Below are 16,929 nucleotides of genomic sequence, written 5' to 3' on the forward strand. Positions count from 1 at the left end.
ATTGCTATGGCTGATGCAAACAGATATTCATTCATTCATTGATTCATTGATTCATTCATGCACTGTGTGAAGGGCTCCAGCCTTTTCTCCCTGGACTTCCCCGCTAAGCCCCCAGGGGCTTGTGCTCTCTTCCACTGCAGACACCCCGTTCAGCTCTGAGTGTCCTTCTGCCCCCTCATCCTGCCCCACATGCCTAGGACTTGCACATGCCCATCTCAACATGCTGAAGCCAAGGACAACGTGCTTCTGTGACCTCACAGCAGCTCCACAGGGCTTGTTGTTCCTCTGTGTGTAGTGGTTAGTGTGCCAGGCCAGGCCCTTGGGGGACCAGGGTTCAAATCTAGCCCTTCAGCCAAACACCTGGGTGACCTTGGGGGACAGCTGCTGTCTTGCCTCAGCCTAGCCTACCTTGCAGGGTTGAAGTGGGGATTCAAGGAGGAAGGGGAGAGAATCATGTGCGCCCCATTGGAGGAAAAGGTGGGGTATAATAAAATAATAGCAATAGTTTATTACTTATACCCCGCCCATCTGGCCGGCCCTCCCCAGCCACTCTGGGCGGCTCCCAAAACATGATAAAACATGATAAAACATCCAACATTGAGAACTTCCCTAAACAGGGCTGCCTTCAGATGTCTTCTAAAAGTCAGATAGTTGTTTATTTCCTTGACATCTGGTGGGAGGGCGTTCCACAGGGTGGGCGCCACCACCGAGAAGGCCCTCTGCCTGCTATGAATGTAACAATAAACAAGGAGGTATTCTGAAGCTGGAATTCCTTCTTTTTCTTTTATTTCTTCTTCCTTTCTCCTGCCCACCCCCAAGACACCCCCAGAGGCAGCCTTCCACATTTTATTGCATGGCCAGTCTCAGACTGATACAAAAAAAAGAGAGGCATTATTGAGCTTTGGCTTGTCAGTGGGGGCAGGGGGAGGGAGACAACCGGCACCCACCCACCCACCCACTGGGCCTTCCCCATGGAGGAGGAGAAGGGCCCCCCCATGGATGCTGCTGTAGACCTGTGCAAAATCCCTTGCTGGGGAGAAAAGCGCCCAGCGCCGGGGGGGGGGGGAGGGGGAAGGGGCAAGGAGACCCTGAGAGGACTGGAAGTCACTTGGGGAGGGAGGTGCAAGCGTTTTGGGGGGGCAGGAGGAAGAGGAGGGCTCAGGGGCCAGCCCTGCACTCCTCCCCACGGCGGCGCAGGAGGCCGGAAGCAAAGGCTGCCCCCCCCGGCTGCATGGGGGGGGGTCTTTGGTCAGAGAGACGCCTCCTTTTGCGGAGGGTCAGAAGGAGGTCTCGTTGAGCCGCACTTTGGACGGGGCCAGTGGGAGGGGGGGTTCGCTGGATGAGGGGCTTGGGCTGGGAGGTCTCGGAGCCGCCGTGGCCCCCCCGCCGCCCCGCCTGGCCTTGGCACCCTGCTGCTGCTCCCTGGGGTAGCTGCTGGCAACCCACCGGGGGTCAGGCTGGGCCAGCCCAGAGGAGCGGGCAAGTTCCTGGCAGCGCTCCACAAAGTTCCCGCCCAGGCGCCGGCGGTCCGGGTCTCCGTGCTGCAGGTGGGGGGAGTCCAGGGGGGGCTGGTTCTCGCGGCTGAAGCGGCAGGCGGGGGCCAGGGAGCCCCTGGCTGCCTTGTCGCGGGGGCCGTCCGAGTCTTGGCACTGGAGGCTGCTGGGGAAGAAGAAGCACAGGCAGGTTATGGTGAATGCTCTGGACTTCTATTTCAGTGTATCTGAAGAAGTGCGCATGCACACGAAAGCTCATACCAAAATAAAAAACTTAGTTGGTCTTTAAGGTGCTGCTGGAAGGGATTTTTTTATTTTGCTGTGGAATGAAATGAAGAAGACGTTAAAATGGGCTGTTCCCCGAAGACCAGAAGCTCCAAAGAAGAGGACGAAACTATTTATATATGTGGCAACAGCAGCTGGAATATCGTAAGTGCAGAAATGGAAAGAAGAAAAGGTTGCAACAAAGGAAGGGGGGCTTCTGAAAGTAACGGACTCTGCAGAAATGGCAAAGCTGACAGTGAAATTAAGAGAACAAAGTGAGGAACTTTTTATAGAAGAATGGAGGCCTTCTGTGGACTATTTTGAAAAAAATATTACTGCCAAATGAAATCGTGGGCAGGAATTGAGATAAAAGCAGCGGAAGAAAAACGACAAAATAATTGTAATAAATAATGCAGTAAAAAAGTTTTGAGTATAAACACAGTGGAAGTAAGGATGGGAAGTCAACTTATTTGATTTGAAGGTTCTTGTAAAAATATTTGAAAAAATTAATGAACCTTATATAGATATAATCTGTGCCCATATAATCTGAGTCCCCTGAGGGCGCAAGAAGGGCCTGGCTGCAGGATCAGGCCGAGGGCCCATCTCGCCCAGCCTCCTCTTCTCACAACCAGACACCTCCAAGAGAAAACCCCAAGCAGGACCCGAGTGCGAAAGTATTCCCCTACTGTTCCCCATTATCTGGTATTCAGAGGTAGGCTGTTCCTGGGCAATGGAGGATCTGCTATCACGATAGGCCTCCATAGGAAGAGCCTGGCAGCTGGATCAGGCCAAAGGGAGCCCATTGGGTCCAGCATCCTGTGCTCCCTGTGGCCAGCAAGCAGGGGCACACCAAGGGGGTGGTCAGGCTCGCCAAGCCCACTCAAAGCAAACTGGTTGAGTTTCCTCTCCATGGTCTCTCCTGGCTTGAGAGGCGCCGAGACATCTCCTTGCCAAGGGGGCAAGGGAGCCGGGTATGCCTCTGCCAACCAGATGCCCATTAATGGAAACCTAGACACCAGAGCCCTCTTCCCTCCTGAGGTTTCCAGCAACTGGCAGTCAGAAGAGGCACAGCACAGCCATCCATCCTGGCTCAAAGCCGCCCTTTGCCCTCTCCCCCTCCATGAATTTGTGCAACCCTCTTTCGAAGCCCTCCAGGCTGGTGGCTGCCACTGCCTCCGGTGGAAGGGAGTTCCATGGTTTAACGATGCCACGGAGAGCGCATGACCCACGGGAGTGCAACTGCCCTCCACTGCCCCTCGGGAAGAGCTGCTAGCCTGGAATTGTGAGCCCTCGACAAGGAAGTTTGGCTGGGGATCGGCTTTCTCAGCCCTCCCTCCCTCGCCTTCCTCCATGCAGAGGCATGCCTTTGCTAATCTCTACCTGGTGCTGGCAGTCCAAGGAGTGCTGGCGGGAGCGAAAGGCCTGGCCGGGTTCGCCTCGAGGGAGTGTGAGAGAGCCAAGTCACACTGCTCCAGTTCCTGCAGAAGTTCCTCCTCCGAGAGACCGCCCGCGTCTGAGGAAGGCAGGAAAAAGGGGGGGGAGAGATGGAAGGAGGAATTTATTGGCACAGCAAGTGAACAGCCTGACTGTGCCAAGGGTTGATGTGTGGCACAGCCACTGTAGGAAACTAACCCTGGGGAGGAACGGCTGAAGCAGGTGGGTGGGTTTAGCCTGGAAAAGAGGAGAGGAGACTGAGAGGAGATCCCCACAGAAGAGGGAACAAGCTGGTTTCCTCCTGCTCTGGAGGGGAGGACTCGAACCCATGGCTTCAAGAGTCACAGGGAAGGAGATTCTGGTTCAACATCAGGAAGAACTTTCTGAGGGAAAGAGCAGTTCGGCGGTGGAACGGTCTCCCTCGGGAGGTGGCGGCCTCTCCTTCCTTGGAGGTTTATAAGCAGAGGTCGGACGGTCATCTGTCCTGGATGCTTGAGTGGAGATTTCTCCATTGCAGGGGGCAGAACAAGATGACCCCTGGGGGTCCCTTCCAACTCTACAACATCAACTTCGTTGGACTGGTCATGTTATGCGGATGCCTGATTATCGTCTTCCAAAGCAACTACTCTATTCCAAACTTAAAAATGGAAAGCGTAATCCTGGTGGTCAACAAAAGAGGTTTAAAGACTGTCTCAAGGCAAATCTTAAAAAAGGTAGTATAAACACTGACAACTGGGAAACACTGGCCTGCGAGCGCTCCAGTTGGAGAACAGCCTTTACCAAACGTGTCATGGGCTTTGAAGACACTCGAACTCAGGACGAAAGGGAGAAACGTGCTAAGAGGAAGGCACGCTTGGCAAATCCACACCGTGATCAACTCCTGCCTGGAAACCAATGTCCCAACTGTGGAAGGACGTGTGGATCCAGAATTGGCCTCCACAGTCACTTACAGACCCATTGTTAAGACCATGTTCATGGAAGACAATCTTACTCGGCTACGAGGGATCGCCAAAGAAGACAATTACATGACTGTGATCTCGGGAATGTTAGCATTTCACTCCTCCGTTGCTGGATGTGTGATTGTTACATGACATCTGTTTACTTTCTAGGCTTGGAAAATGGGAGAACAGAAGCCAGTCTTATCTCTCTTCCGCTGTGCTGTACTTTTGTACTTTTCTTTACTCTCTCTCTCTCTTGGAGAAGTGAGAGGATGCCATGGTTGCTTTGTCCTGTATAGATTGCTTAATAAATCACGCTCCATGATTGTTTCTGCTATGCTCTGCTGAGTGAGTCGGCACACGCCTTTTGATATGTGTTGCTGGTGCGCACCGGGACTGATTTGTGAACGTCCCAGGCTGCGCTTCATCAGGTAGACGCCCGGAGACGTCCGTCTCATTCCGGGGGCTGTGTGTGCCCCCCGGGCATGGTGGACTCTCCTTGGAAGTTGGGCAGCCGCCTGTCAGGGATTCTAGAGCTGTGCCCCTTGCATTGCCTCTTCAAACTCTACAAGAAAAGCCACAGCCCAGAGAGGGAGCAAGAGAGGGCCAGAATCTAAGTGCCTTACACTGCCTGGCACAATCCGGCCATGGCACCTGGCCTCCCCGCGGCCTCCAGACCCCTACGTGGCTCTTCAGTTAATTCCCCTGGACCAAGGCAGCTCCTGGGCCAGTGTGCCCTCCTGTGGGGGGGATGACCAGCCCGGCTGCCCCTGCTGCCCCCTGCCCTGCCAGGCTCACCTGCCGGCTGGCCCACCACCTCCATGGCAGTGGTGAGGTCCCACATCTGCAGGCTGCCGTTGGTGTGGCCGGTGAAGAGGTAGCGGCGGGGGCGGGAGCCGATGCGGCTGGAGCCCTCGCACTCCTGCACCGCGAAGGCCGTGATGGGGGACCCGTCAACAGAGCGCACCTCGCAGATCCTGCGGAGGGCAGGGGAGAGGAGAAGGGGGGTCAGGGACAAAGGGGGTCATCCAGTCCGGCCTCCAAGCACCCCCGAGAACCTAGGAATCCAGGTAGACTGCCTCTGGACCTGGAGGTTCCATAAGAACAGAGGAAGAGTCTGGCTCATCTAGGCCAGCATCCTGTTCTCAAAGAGACCAACCAGAAGACCCTCATAACAATAACTACAACAACAACAACAATTTATTGTTTATACCCCGTCCATCTGGCTGGGTTTCCCCAGCCACTCTGGGTGGCTCCCAACCGACTATTAAAATACAATAATTCATCAAACATTAAAAACTTCCCTAAAAAGGGCTGCCTTCAGATGTCTTCTAAAAGTCAGATAGTTGCTTATTTCTTTGACATCTGATGGGAGGGCGTTCCACAGGGTGGGCGCCACCACCGAGAAGGCCCTCTGCCTTAACCTCCCTTCTCACAGTGAGGGAACCGCCAGAAGGCCCTCGGAGCTAGACCTCAGCGTCCAGGCAGAATGTTGGGGTAGAGATGCTCCTTCAGGTGTACTGGGCTGAGTCCAAAATGACTCCCAGGCTGCACACCTGGTCCTTCAGGGGCACACTTGCCCCATTCAGGACCAGGGAGTCCCCCCCCCCACCCCCCACAAAACAGTCCTTCTGTCTCATGGGATCTGAGCACAAGAGTATCCCTCTCCCCTCCTGCACTTTGCAGCAACTACGATTCAGAAGCATCCCTGCCTCTGACCGCAGAGCCGTCCCGGCTAGTAGCCCTCGATAGCCCTCTCCTTCTCTGTGAATCTGTCCAGCCCTCTTCCCACGCCACCCTGGTTGGTTCCTGCCTCTTGTGGGAGGAAGTTCTGCAGGTTATCCCTGCACTGCTGCGCCAAGGAGGGCTTCCCCTGACCCACCTTTTGCCCGTGGAGGAGAGTCGCACGTAGAGCTTGCTGGCATCTGGCACCACCCTCTGGAGGAAGACCTGCTGGTCGTCCCGCTCCCCAAAGGGGCCTGCGAGAGGGAGGGGAGGGGGGTCACAGGCCTGGCGATGGCGGGGAGCCCCCTCGGGCCCAACCCTCCCTCCCCTCAGCCAGCCCCCACTTGCCAATGTCGGTGCCGGCACTGCAGCCCCCGTGCCCGTCCACTGACTCCAGGGCGAGGATCTTGAAGGAGGCCAGTGGGGTGGAGCCAGGCTGCGTGGAGATCATCCCGCGGAACCGGGTCACGGTCCACGTGCGGACGTGGTTGTTGTCAGCGCATACTGGGAAGGAGAGAGGGAGAGGTGGAGGGGGGAAGGAGGCCTTTCGAGGCTGCAGGGAGCCCTTTCTGTGAGACCGTAAGAGGAGCCTGCTGGATCAGGCCAGCGGCCCATCCAGTCCAGCGTTCCTGTCCTCGCAGTGGCTAAATACCTAATAGAACCTCGGAATCCAGATAGGCTGCCTCTGGATCTGGAGGTTTTATCGGAACGTAAGAAGGGCCCGCCTGCTGGATCCGGCCAAAGGGGGCCCTTCTAGTCCGGCGTCCTGTTCCCACAATGGTCAACCAGGGGGTCATTAGGGGACACCTGCAAGCATGAGGTACCTGAGATGAGGTGTCTCTCGGAGAGCATCACCTTCGTGACGGGACTGCGGTGGACAGCAAAGGTCTGGAAGAGCTGGGGCCCTGAGCTGACTGTCTCTGGGTGCTGGACGATGACGCGGACCGTGCCGGAGCTGGTGCCATAGGCAATCTCAATCCAGTTGCCGCTGTTGCCTGGGAGACAAGAAAGCGCCCCCGGGGGGTCACCCGAACTCTGTGGCTCATGGCGGCCCATGGAGGACGGGGACCCGGAGGGGGACCCCCACCAGGTTGCAACTGGGGGGGGCTTTGCTGGATGGAGTGGGGCAGGGGATCCAGGACTCCCAGGTCTTCTCCAGGACACAACGCAGGGAGGGTTTGGAAGCCTTCAGAGGAACAGCTAAGGGTGTTGGGGATGCTTAGCCTGGAAAAGGAGAGTCTGATGTATCTGAAGGGCTGTCACACAGAACAATATTGCTTCCTCCTTCTCCGGAGGGCAGGACTTGAACCTGTGACGAATGGTATAGTTTGTATGGCACACACAAGGAGGCGTGGAGATGGGCTACACAACATGACCTTCGAGGTATAATTAATAATAATAATAATAATAATAATATATTATTTATACCCCGCCCATCTGACTGAGTTTCCCCAGCCACTCTGGGCGGCTCCCAATCGAGTGTTAAAAACAATACAGCATTAACTATTAAAAACTTCCCTAAACAGGGCTGCCTTCAGATGTCTTTTAAAAATAGGACAGCTGCTTACTTCCTTGATATCTGATGGGAGGGCGTTCCACAGGATGGGCGCCACCACTGAGAAGGCCCTCTTGTCTGGTTCCCTGTAACCTCACTTCTCACAATGAGGGAACTGCCAGAAGGCCCTCGGTGCTGGTAAGATAAGAGTTGTGGGATGATGCCAAGGACAAGGATATGAGATGCCAAAAACAAGGAGTAAGGAGTTGTGTAATGCCAAGCATCAGATGAACAATAAGGTGGATATATGGCAAAGCCCTCCAGCCTAAGTTGTGTGCCAGACATTTGACAGCGCTGCCGTCTGTGTCACCCGTGGCTCTTAATGAACCTGATCAATTCATTGAAGAGTGAAGAGTGGTGAGTATGAAAGGTGTATGAATGGATGTATGGCTGAGTCCATATTCCTTTTCTTGACATGTCAATTTCTTGTGAATCAATAAAGCAATATTATAGAGAAAATCCAATATTGGTTGTCTGAGGTTTACTTGTGCCTTCCTAGAGTGTACTGGGTCTCATCTACGTTAAACACCTAAACAGATTAAAAGAACCTAATTGGTCATAACAAACCCATGGATTCAAAAGGCAATGAAGCAGATTCCAACTGCAGAGTTGGAAGGGAACCCCAGGGGCTCCAAGGCCCTGCAAGGCAGAACAAACACATGGTCCAATCTGACCAAACATTAAGAAGAACTTCCTGACAGTCAGAGCTGTTTGGGAAGGGGAGCTGGTGGCCTCTGCTTCCATGGAGATTTTTAAGCAGAGGTTGGATGGCCACCTGTCCTATAGGCTCTAGCTGAGATTCTTGCATTGCAGGGGGTTGGACCCTCGGGGTCCCTTCCAACTCTATGATTCTAGGATGGGAGGGCTGCATTACTGAAGCAAGTAGAGGAGAAGGGGACAGAAGGGCTAGCTGCCTGGATCCCCCTTGCCGAGCGCTGAAGGCAGAGGGGGGGGGAGGAGGAGGAGGAAGAGGAGGAGAGCCCCTTACTGCTCTTGGGCGTCAGGTAGACACTGAGGGCGGTGATGGCATCCTCCGAGGGATCGCGATAGAGCTCCGTCACCAGGAGGTCGTTGTCCTTCATGCGCAGTGGGAACTTCTGCACATCTAAGCAGATAATAATAAAAAATATTATTTATAATTAACTCATCTGGCTGGGTTTCCTCAGCCACTATGGGTGGCTTCCAACAAAAAAATAAAAATACATTAAAACATCATTTAAAAATTCCTTCCAGTAGCACCTTAGAGACTAAGTTTGTCATTGGTATGAGCTTTCGTGTGCATGCACACTCATACCAAGAACAACCTTAGTTGGTCTCTAAGGTGCTACTGGAAGGAATTTTTTTATTTTGTTTCGACTACGGCAGACCAACACGGCTGTAACTAGAATGAAAACATCAGTCATTAAAAACTTCCCTAAAAAGGGCTGCCTTCAGATGTCTTCTAAAAGTCGGATAGTTGTTAATTTCTTTGACATCTGCTGGGAGGGCGTTCCACAGGGCGGGCGCCACTACCGAGAAGGCCCTCTGCCCGATTCCCTGTAACCTCGCTTCTTGCATTGAGGGAACCGCCAGAAGGCCCTCGGCGCTGAACGATGGGGGTGGAGACGCCCCACTGGGCTGAGGCCGTTTAGGGATTTCAAGGTCAGCACCAACACTTTGAATTGTGCTTGGAAACATCCTGGGAGCCAATGTAGGTCTTTCAAGACTGGTGTTATGTGGTCTTGGTGGAAACCGCATGGAGTTTGGGTGCCCTGTCTGCCTGGCCCTCGTTTTTCCCTCCACGTAGCAGCACAGGCTCCCTGTTGGCCCTGGAAAGGGGTGTAGGAGACCTCCGTGCCAAGGAGCCCCCTCCCCATCACTCACCTACATAGTAGATGGACCCATTGTTGCACCCCAGAAGCAAGAAGGAGCCGGCCGCGTCGTAGCTGTTGATGGGGACCATGTCCTGAGTCTGTGGGGGCCGGAGGGAGAAGAAGAGCGGTAAGAAAAATAACCAGGAGGTGAACACGAGGCAGACAGCAAGCTAACAGCCATCTCCAAATATCTTGTTTCCTGCTGCCCCAGGGGGCGGGACCTGAACCAATGGCTTCTAATTGCAAGAAATGAGATTCAGACTAAATCTTAGGAAGAACTTTGGGGAGATCCATTTGACAGTGGAACAGACAACCTGGGAAGGGAACGGGCTCTCCTTTGCAGGAGGGCTTGAAACAGAGGTTGAGTGGCCTTCTGTCGTGATTGTTCTAGCTGCAATCCTTGCATTGCAGAGGGTTGGGCTAGATGGCCCTTGGGCTCCCCTTCCAACTCCACAATTCTCTGATTCTATTTTGAGGGCAGCAAACGGGAAGCCAGAGGAGGACAGCCGCATTGATGCATCTGTGAGGCTATGGATGAGATGAGGGAAATGTGGGATGTGATCCATGAGAGGCAGTCAAGTACGACATTCCTTGTAATGCTAGAGAAGACAATCTGAGACAGACTGAATTGTATAATAGTGAGAGGCTCACATGAACCTGCAACCAGCTATCTGCTGTGCATGTAAAAAGGGGAATGTAACTGCTAAGTAAAGGAATTTGCTAGCGCAAGTTAGGTAAAGGTAAAGGGACCCCTGACCATTAGGTCCAGTCGTGACCGACTCTGGGGTTGCGCGCTCATCTTGCATTATTGGCCGAGGGAGCCGGCGTATAGCTTCCAGGTCATGTGGCCAGCATGACAAAGCCGCTTCTGACAAACCAGAGCAGCACATGGAAACGCCGTTTACCTTCCCGCTGTAGCGGTTCCTATTTATCTACTTGCATTTTGACGTGCTTTCGAACTGCTAGGTTGGCAGGAGCTCACCCCGTCACAGGGATTCGAACCGCCGACCTTCTGATCAGCAAGCCCTAGGCTCAGTGGTTTAACCACAGCGCCACCTGCGTCCCCCACAGCGCCACCTGGGTCCCAAGTTAGGAAGGATATTAATAAACAATATATCCTCTCCTGCCACCCTGAACATTCCCACGGGAAGCAATTCACAAAATAAATATATCAATAGACGCTTTCGGGGGGGGGCTCTGTTCTGCGCCCCCACCAACCTCCCGGCAACCTCCTTTTTCTCCCCTGATGCTGCCGACAAGCTCTGGAGGAGGCTTCCAGGAGAGGGATTCTGCAGCCATAGCAGACCCTGCCACCCCGAGACCGAGAGCCGGGCCGCCTGCCCACCTGCCAGTGTTTGGTGACTGCATTCCAGACGCCAATCTTTCCTGTGTGGCTGGTGGCGATGAGCTGGCTGCCCACAAAGAACAGACCCTCCACGGGGACTCCTAGGTGGAAGACACCTAGCAGGGAAAAAGAGAGAGTCTGAGGAACTTTCCCGCAGGATCAGACCAGGAGAAGAGGGCCAAAGGGGAAGTCCAAAAGTGCCCCCCCCCCGACCAGAGGCAGGAGGCGTGCATGCCCAGGCACCAGAAATAGCTTCTGCTCAGGTGCGATTTTCGGTGTCTGGGCATGTGCAGAAGCAATTTCCGGCGCTGCGGACATGCGCAAACACAATTTCTGGCGTTGCGCTGTGCCTGTCAGGCCCACGGAGAATCTCCGCGGGAGTGATCCAGCCCATGCCCGGTAAGCCTTGCCGACCCCTGATTTACAGAATGTTATGGTCTAAATGAAAATGATATATCAATATCCAGTTTGGGAGGGGAAAGACATCTCATCTAGTGCCCACCCACACATCACCTGCTAGACCCCACTGGGCTTGGGGCTGGGACAATGCCAGGGGACAGCAGGGCTTGGGGGCTGAAGCTCTCGGAGACTGGACCTAAGTGCCCATCGGAGGGGCTGTTCCCACCCTGAAGCGACCCCCGGAGGTGCTGCCAGGCCTCACCAATCTCTGTGCCGTTCCCGTCGGGCTGCAGAGCCCAGAGGAGGATCTCGCTGCAGGAGGCAGCCGCCACCATCTTGTCGTTGTCGCCCAGGGAGCCCCCAAGCACCCGGGCATTCAGCGCCACCCGCTCAATGACCCAGTCCAGCCGAGGGCTGCAGAAAGCCAGCTGCCAGCCAGAAGTCTCTTTCATCCTATGGGGCAGAGAGAGCAGTCAGGAAGGGGGTGGGGGGGCCTGGGAAGAAGGGGGCTCTTGGCCCCCAGGGCATCCAGCTGATCCTCCGGGCTGGGGAGGCCCAAGACCAAGAGGGTCACTCACCGGTAGCAGACGAAGAATTGAGCATAGGCCACCGCGATCCAGTTGTGGTGCCCGCATACCAGACGCACCACGCCAGGGTCACCCGTCCCTCCTGGAGGAAAGGGATGCACACAAAGAGAGACACTGAGCGACCCCTGCTGCCTTCTTGCTTCTTAGTGCCCCATAGGGGACCATGCCACCCACTCAGGGATCCACTGACCCCTAAAGTGGGAACATGGGAGGTGCGCAGCTCCCTGGTTGTTGCCACTGCTGCCCCCATTTGACAGCACAGAGGGTGGGGCAAGGGAGACCCCCCCCCCCACAGCATCTGAGATCCAGACCCAAACTCCCTCCTGCTGGCAGCCCCTGTCCCTTCTTCCCCCCCATCTCCCCAGAGTGGCACGCACCTGTGGCTGAGGCCCTCTCCTCCAGCAGCCGCCCCAGGAGCCCTGCGTTCCCAAGGTTGGGGGGCATGGTGTTGCTCCGGCGCACCAGGCCCCGCTCCGAGAGGTTCCCCGTGCGGGCCGCCAGCTGTGCTCCCGTGACGCTGTGGCGGTTCCTCCGCTTGGCAGGGAAGACTGGGAAGGAGAGGAGGAGGGGTGAGCACTAAAGACAAGATGGTTTGGAGTGTCGTTGCTTGAAGGTAGCCAGCAACCACCCTGACAGCCGATCTAGTTGCAAACTTTTTGGGGTGCGAACAGCACCCCGGAACGGATTGTGTCCGCAACTAGAGGTACCACTGTAAATAAGTAAACCCAAAGTCCTGCAAAGCCCCCCCCCTTCCCCAGGTGTGCCCTGCCTCCTACCTGGTGGTGGCAGGTAGCCATTGAAAAGGACACTTCCGCAGGACGAGCGCTCCAGCTCCTCACGTAACTGCAGGCGGCGCACTAGACCCAAGGGGAGGAAGGAAGAGAATCAGATTGGTCCACCGTGGCCTTTGACCCTGGGGGGCACTGAGGCCCCTTGCACACCCAGCCCTGATGCCTCTATAGCGGGGGCGGGGCTGGAACAGAAAATTAAAGCAGGGGAGAGCAGTGACAAATCCCAAAGGCACCAAACTAATTGGGACCACAACATGGTGCAAGGCCCACCCACCCCCAAAATTCAGACTTTGCAAAAACAACAACAAACCCCGTACTGCCCAGGCAAGTCTGATCCCCCTTTGTGCATACCTAGTGGTGTGATCCCGTAGAACTGGGCTTCGTGCAGGAGCAGTGAAACGTTGGTCCTCCTGGAGGTGCAAAACGAGAGGTCAGCAGGGAGCCTCAGACACCCACCCCATTTGCCAAAAAGACCAGAGGGAAACTGAGAGCTAGGAAGAAAGGTTGAAGCATTCGCAATTTTTTGTTACTGGCAAGAAAGAGGTGGCATGACAGAGGTTTATAAGATTACGCATGGTGTGGAAGAAGTGGGGACAGATAAGTTGTTCTCCGTTGCTCCTAACTCTAGAACTCTTGGACATGCAGTGAAGCTGAATGCTGGGAGTTTCAGACAGAAAAAAGGAAGCCCTTTTTCATGTGGCAGAGTTAAACTGCGGAACACTCTTCCCCAGGAGGCAGCGATGGCCACCAGCCTGGATGAAGAAGAAGAGTTTGGATTTGATATCCTGCTTTATCACTACCCGAAGGAGTCTCAAAGCGGCTAACAATCTCCTTTTCCCCTCCTCCCCCACAACAAACACTCTGTGAGGTGAGTGGGGCTGAGAGCCTTCAAAGAAGTGTGACTAGCCCAAGGTCACCCAGCAGCTGCATGTGGAGGAGCGGGGACGCGAACCCGGTCCCCCAGATTACGAGCCTACCGCTCTTAACCACTACACCACACTGGATGACTTTACAAGAGGACTGGACAAATTCATGGGAGGAGAGGGCTCAGATTTCGCTTGTGGGTTTTCCAAAAGCGGCATCTGTGTTAGGTATCATTCGTCACGAAACAGGAAACGGGTGCAGATAACTTTAAGGACATTTTCTATGAGTTCTGTGTGTGGTTTTCCTGGCTAATTAGGCACAGCTGGTGATGTGAATAAAGAGAGAAGAAGTTGCAGTTTGCAACTGCCTGCAGAGAGAGAACACCCACATGCTTTGTGTTTGTTGTTTGTGTAGCCATAATAAAACTCTTGTTGAAGTATTTTACATCAGTCTTGTGGTTCTGTCGTCCGCCACCAGGGAAAATTTGCCTCCAATAATCTGGTCAGCCACTGTGAGAACGGGATGCTGGACCTGATAGGCCATTGACCTGATCTGGCACAACCTGCCTCCCAAGGAATTTCAGAATAAAGTGCTAGAACAGTAGAGCGCCAACACAGACCCCCCTCCACCACCCCCCGGCTCCATGCCCAGCCTAGAAAGGCTGCTGAGGTCTTCCTACTGCACCTGATGTCAAGCTCTTTGGTCCGAAGGAAGTTGAGGATGGGGGCAAAGATATCGGGGTCTCGGTCGATGAAGATCTAGGAGGAAAGAGGCAGAGGGGTGTTAGGCTGAAGACTTGCACCAAGGCAGCTTCCAGTGTGTCCCAAAAAGGCCAAGCCAAGGGATTCTCCTGCCATGCAACATCCCCTCAATAGGTTTTGAAGCACGCAGTGACTGCAGCCCTGGGAAGAGAAGCTGCTCAAAGAGTCTGATGTGAAAAGGGGGATGAAGGCCAGCGTAGCAGACAGAAAAAAACAGGTTGTGTGCTGCAAAGGGAGGGCACCATCCCAGCTGACATCCTCTGCTGCCATTGAGGTCTGCTGCCAAGGTCAGCTTACAATTTATGTATTTATTTCATAACATTTATATATCACCTGATTGTCAAAAAAAACCCTCAAAGTAGTTTCCCAAAAAATAAAATAATAAAAGTATCACTGACAAAAATGAACAACAATCGTTTAACAGGCAGCCCTGTTTAGGGAGGCTTTTAATGTTTAATAGATTATTTTATTTTATTTTTCTGTTGTAAGCCGCCCAGAGTGGCTGGGGTATATTATATTATTATTATTATTATTATTATTATTATTATTATTATTATTATTTAAGACATTCAAAAAGTTAAACTAACGACAGACTAAATAAATAAAAAGTAAAAATAAATGTCCAGTAGCACCTTAGAAACCAACTAAGGTGCTACTGGACATTTTTAAAAAAATGAGATGACCCTTTGGGATCCCTTCCACCTTTAAAATTCTATATTGGACTCCAGCTCCCATCACCCCCTTGCTAGGGGGGTCTGGGATGATGGGAGCTGCAGTCCAAGAGGGTACCAGGTTAGCTACCCCTCCAGCCACACTGTGTGCCACCCTCCAGGAACAGAGCAAGGAAAAGGATCTCAGAGCCACTCACCGCGCCCGTTTCATCCTTCAAGGTGGAGATCCGTCCGCTGAGGAGGCTGCAAGTCAAACAGATGCAGGTGAGGTTTCAGGGCTGCTGCTGAATCAGGACAAGCGAGGCTGGAGAGGCAGCACTGCCCTGAAGGCCTGTGCTCAAGGTGGCCCAGGCGAACAAGTCAGGCTGGCTTCCCCTGTCGCCACTGAACATGTGGCCTCTCCTCTCACCATGGAGACCGGGGACCTCAGCTGTTCAGAGGCAGCTCTGCAGAAATGGGGCTCCCGCTTGGACTACTGCAATGCACTCTACGTGGGGCTACCTTTGAAGGTGAAACTACAACTAATCCAGAATGCGGCAGCTAGACTGGTGACTGGGAGTGGCAGCCGGAGACCATATAACACCAGTCCTGAAAGACCTACATTGGCTCCCAGTATGTTTCCAAGCACAATTAAAAGTGTTGGTGCTGACCTTTAAAGCCCTAAAGGCCCAGTAGACCTGAAGGAGCGTCTCCCCCCCCATCCATTCTGGACACTGAGGTCCAGCTCTGAGGGCCTTCTGGCGGTTTCCTCACTGCAAGAAGTGAGGTTACAGGAAACCAGGCAGAGGGCCTTCTTGGTGATGGCACCCGCCCTGTGGAATGCCCTATCAGATGTCAAGGGAATAAACGACTATCTGACATTTAGAAGACATCTGAAGACAGCCCCTTTTAGGGAAGTTTTTAATGACTGATGTTTTATTCTGTTTTTATTCTGTTGGGTGCTTCCCAGAGTGGCTCGGGAAACCCAGCCGGACGGGAGGGGTATACATTATTATTATTATTACCCCCTCATCCGGCTTGGTTTTCCCTAGCCACTCTTATTATTAGGGGTGTAAATGATCAAAAACGATCGAAGGGACTCTTCTCCTCCCCCCCTCCTGGTCACCTGGAAAAGAAGGAATCCGGGATCCAGGTGAGGGTCTGGCGGGAGGTGCTGAACCTGCAGAAAAAGGAGGAGGAGGCGGAAGTGCCGTGAGCGCAGGCCGGGCAGAAGGTCCCCGACTCCCCCGGCACCGGGCAGGAAAGCGGCTGCCAGTCCTTGCGGGCGCCATAAGAACTACCGCATTGGCTGGCCTTCCGAGGGCCTCCCCCTCCCCCCGTCCATGGCGACGCCAACCCCCCCCCCACTCGCCTCCGGCCGCCCACGTTCAGCTGCACGAGCTCTGCCCCTCCGCCCGCTCGACTCGCCGCCGCCATAACCAGCCGCCGCCGCCGAAGCCGCGACCGGCTCCCTTCCGGGCTCAGGGCCGCTTCCGCGCGCTGCTCCGCCTCCGCCGCGACGCCATTGGACGCAGGCCCTTTCCAGTCCCGCCTCCTGCAGCAGAGACCCCGCCCTCCTACGAAAGCTATTGGGCGGACCGCGTCCTGGCCGCCTCATTGGCTCCCGGCGGCGGGGAAGCCCGCCCTCCCTCTCTCGCCATTGGCCACGGGGGGTGGACGTGCGGTTGGGCGAGGTTCCTCGGGGCGGAGCCCTTGGCGTAAACAAACGGCGGTCGCCTCCGCTCATAGGTCCCCCTCGTCCCGCCTCGCTATTTGCCGCGTCGCTTGGGGCTTCTTTGGCTTTGATTGGGCGTCGGGCTCGAGGGCCCGCCTGCTCTGCGTCTCCATTGGGTTTGAGGGCGTGAAAGAGGGGCGAGCCGGGGTCAAGGGTCGTGGCTCGGGGGGTCAAAGGTCAAGGATCCCCTCGAAGGGGCGACGAGCCTCCACAGGCCCAGAGACAGTCTACCTCTCTCTCCCAGGGGGAACGTCCATCTGTCCCCTCCCTAGCATGGCGCTGTGGTTAAACCACTGAGCCTAGGGCTTGCTGATCAGAAGGTCGGCGGTTCGAATCCCTGTGACGGGGTGAGCTCCCGTTGCTTGGTCCCAGCTCCTGCCAACCTAGCAGTTCGAAAGCACGTCAAAATGCAAGTAGATAAATAGGAACCGCTACAGCGGGAAGGTAAACGGCGTTTCCATGTGCTGCTCTGGTTTGCCAGAAGCGGCTTTGTCATGCTGGCCACATGACCTGGAAGCTATACGCCGGCTCCCTC

The 16,929-nt window shown here is 54.6% G+C and overlaps 1 protein-coding gene across 2 annotated transcripts; it reads right to left on the reverse strand.

Moving 5' to 3' along the window:
* Window positions 1–769: 769 nt before the first annotated feature.
* On the reverse strand, window positions 770–16,220 carry SHKBP1 (SH3KBP1 binding protein 1). Of its 2 annotated transcripts, none has more exons than XM_035118520.3 (18): window positions 16,032–16,220; window positions 15,786–15,839; window positions 14,878–14,923; window positions 13,933–14,006; window positions 12,736–12,794; window positions 12,370–12,450; window positions 11,971–12,141; window positions 11,585–11,675; window positions 11,269–11,459; window positions 10,608–10,723; window positions 9,273–9,360; window positions 8,398–8,514; window positions 6,679–6,849; window positions 6,203–6,358; window positions 6,012–6,108; window positions 4,928–5,106; window positions 3,138–3,270; window positions 770–1,656 (listed from the first exon to the last, which is right to left on the reverse strand). In XM_035118520.3, the coding sequence occupies exons 1-18, from the start codon at window positions 16,094–16,096 to the stop codon at window positions 1,278–1,280; spliced, it is 2,268 nt and encodes a 755-aa protein (XP_034974411.1). In that variant the 5' UTR covers window positions 16,097–16,220; the 3' UTR covers window positions 770–1,277. The 2 variants fall into 2 exon arrangements, with proteins under 2 accessions (XP_034974411.1, XP_034974410.1); XM_035118519.3 differs by having other exon boundaries at window positions 770–1,659.
* Between the last annotated feature and the right edge of the window lie 709 nt (window positions 16,221–16,929).

This window comes from Zootoca vivipara, chromosome 6, assembly GCF_965207765.1.
Source record: "Zootoca vivipara chromosome 6, rZooViv2.hap1.1, whole genome shotgun sequence".
In the NCBI taxonomy this organism is placed as follows: domain Eukaryota; kingdom Metazoa; phylum Chordata; class Lepidosauria; order Squamata; family Lacertidae; genus Zootoca; species Zootoca vivipara.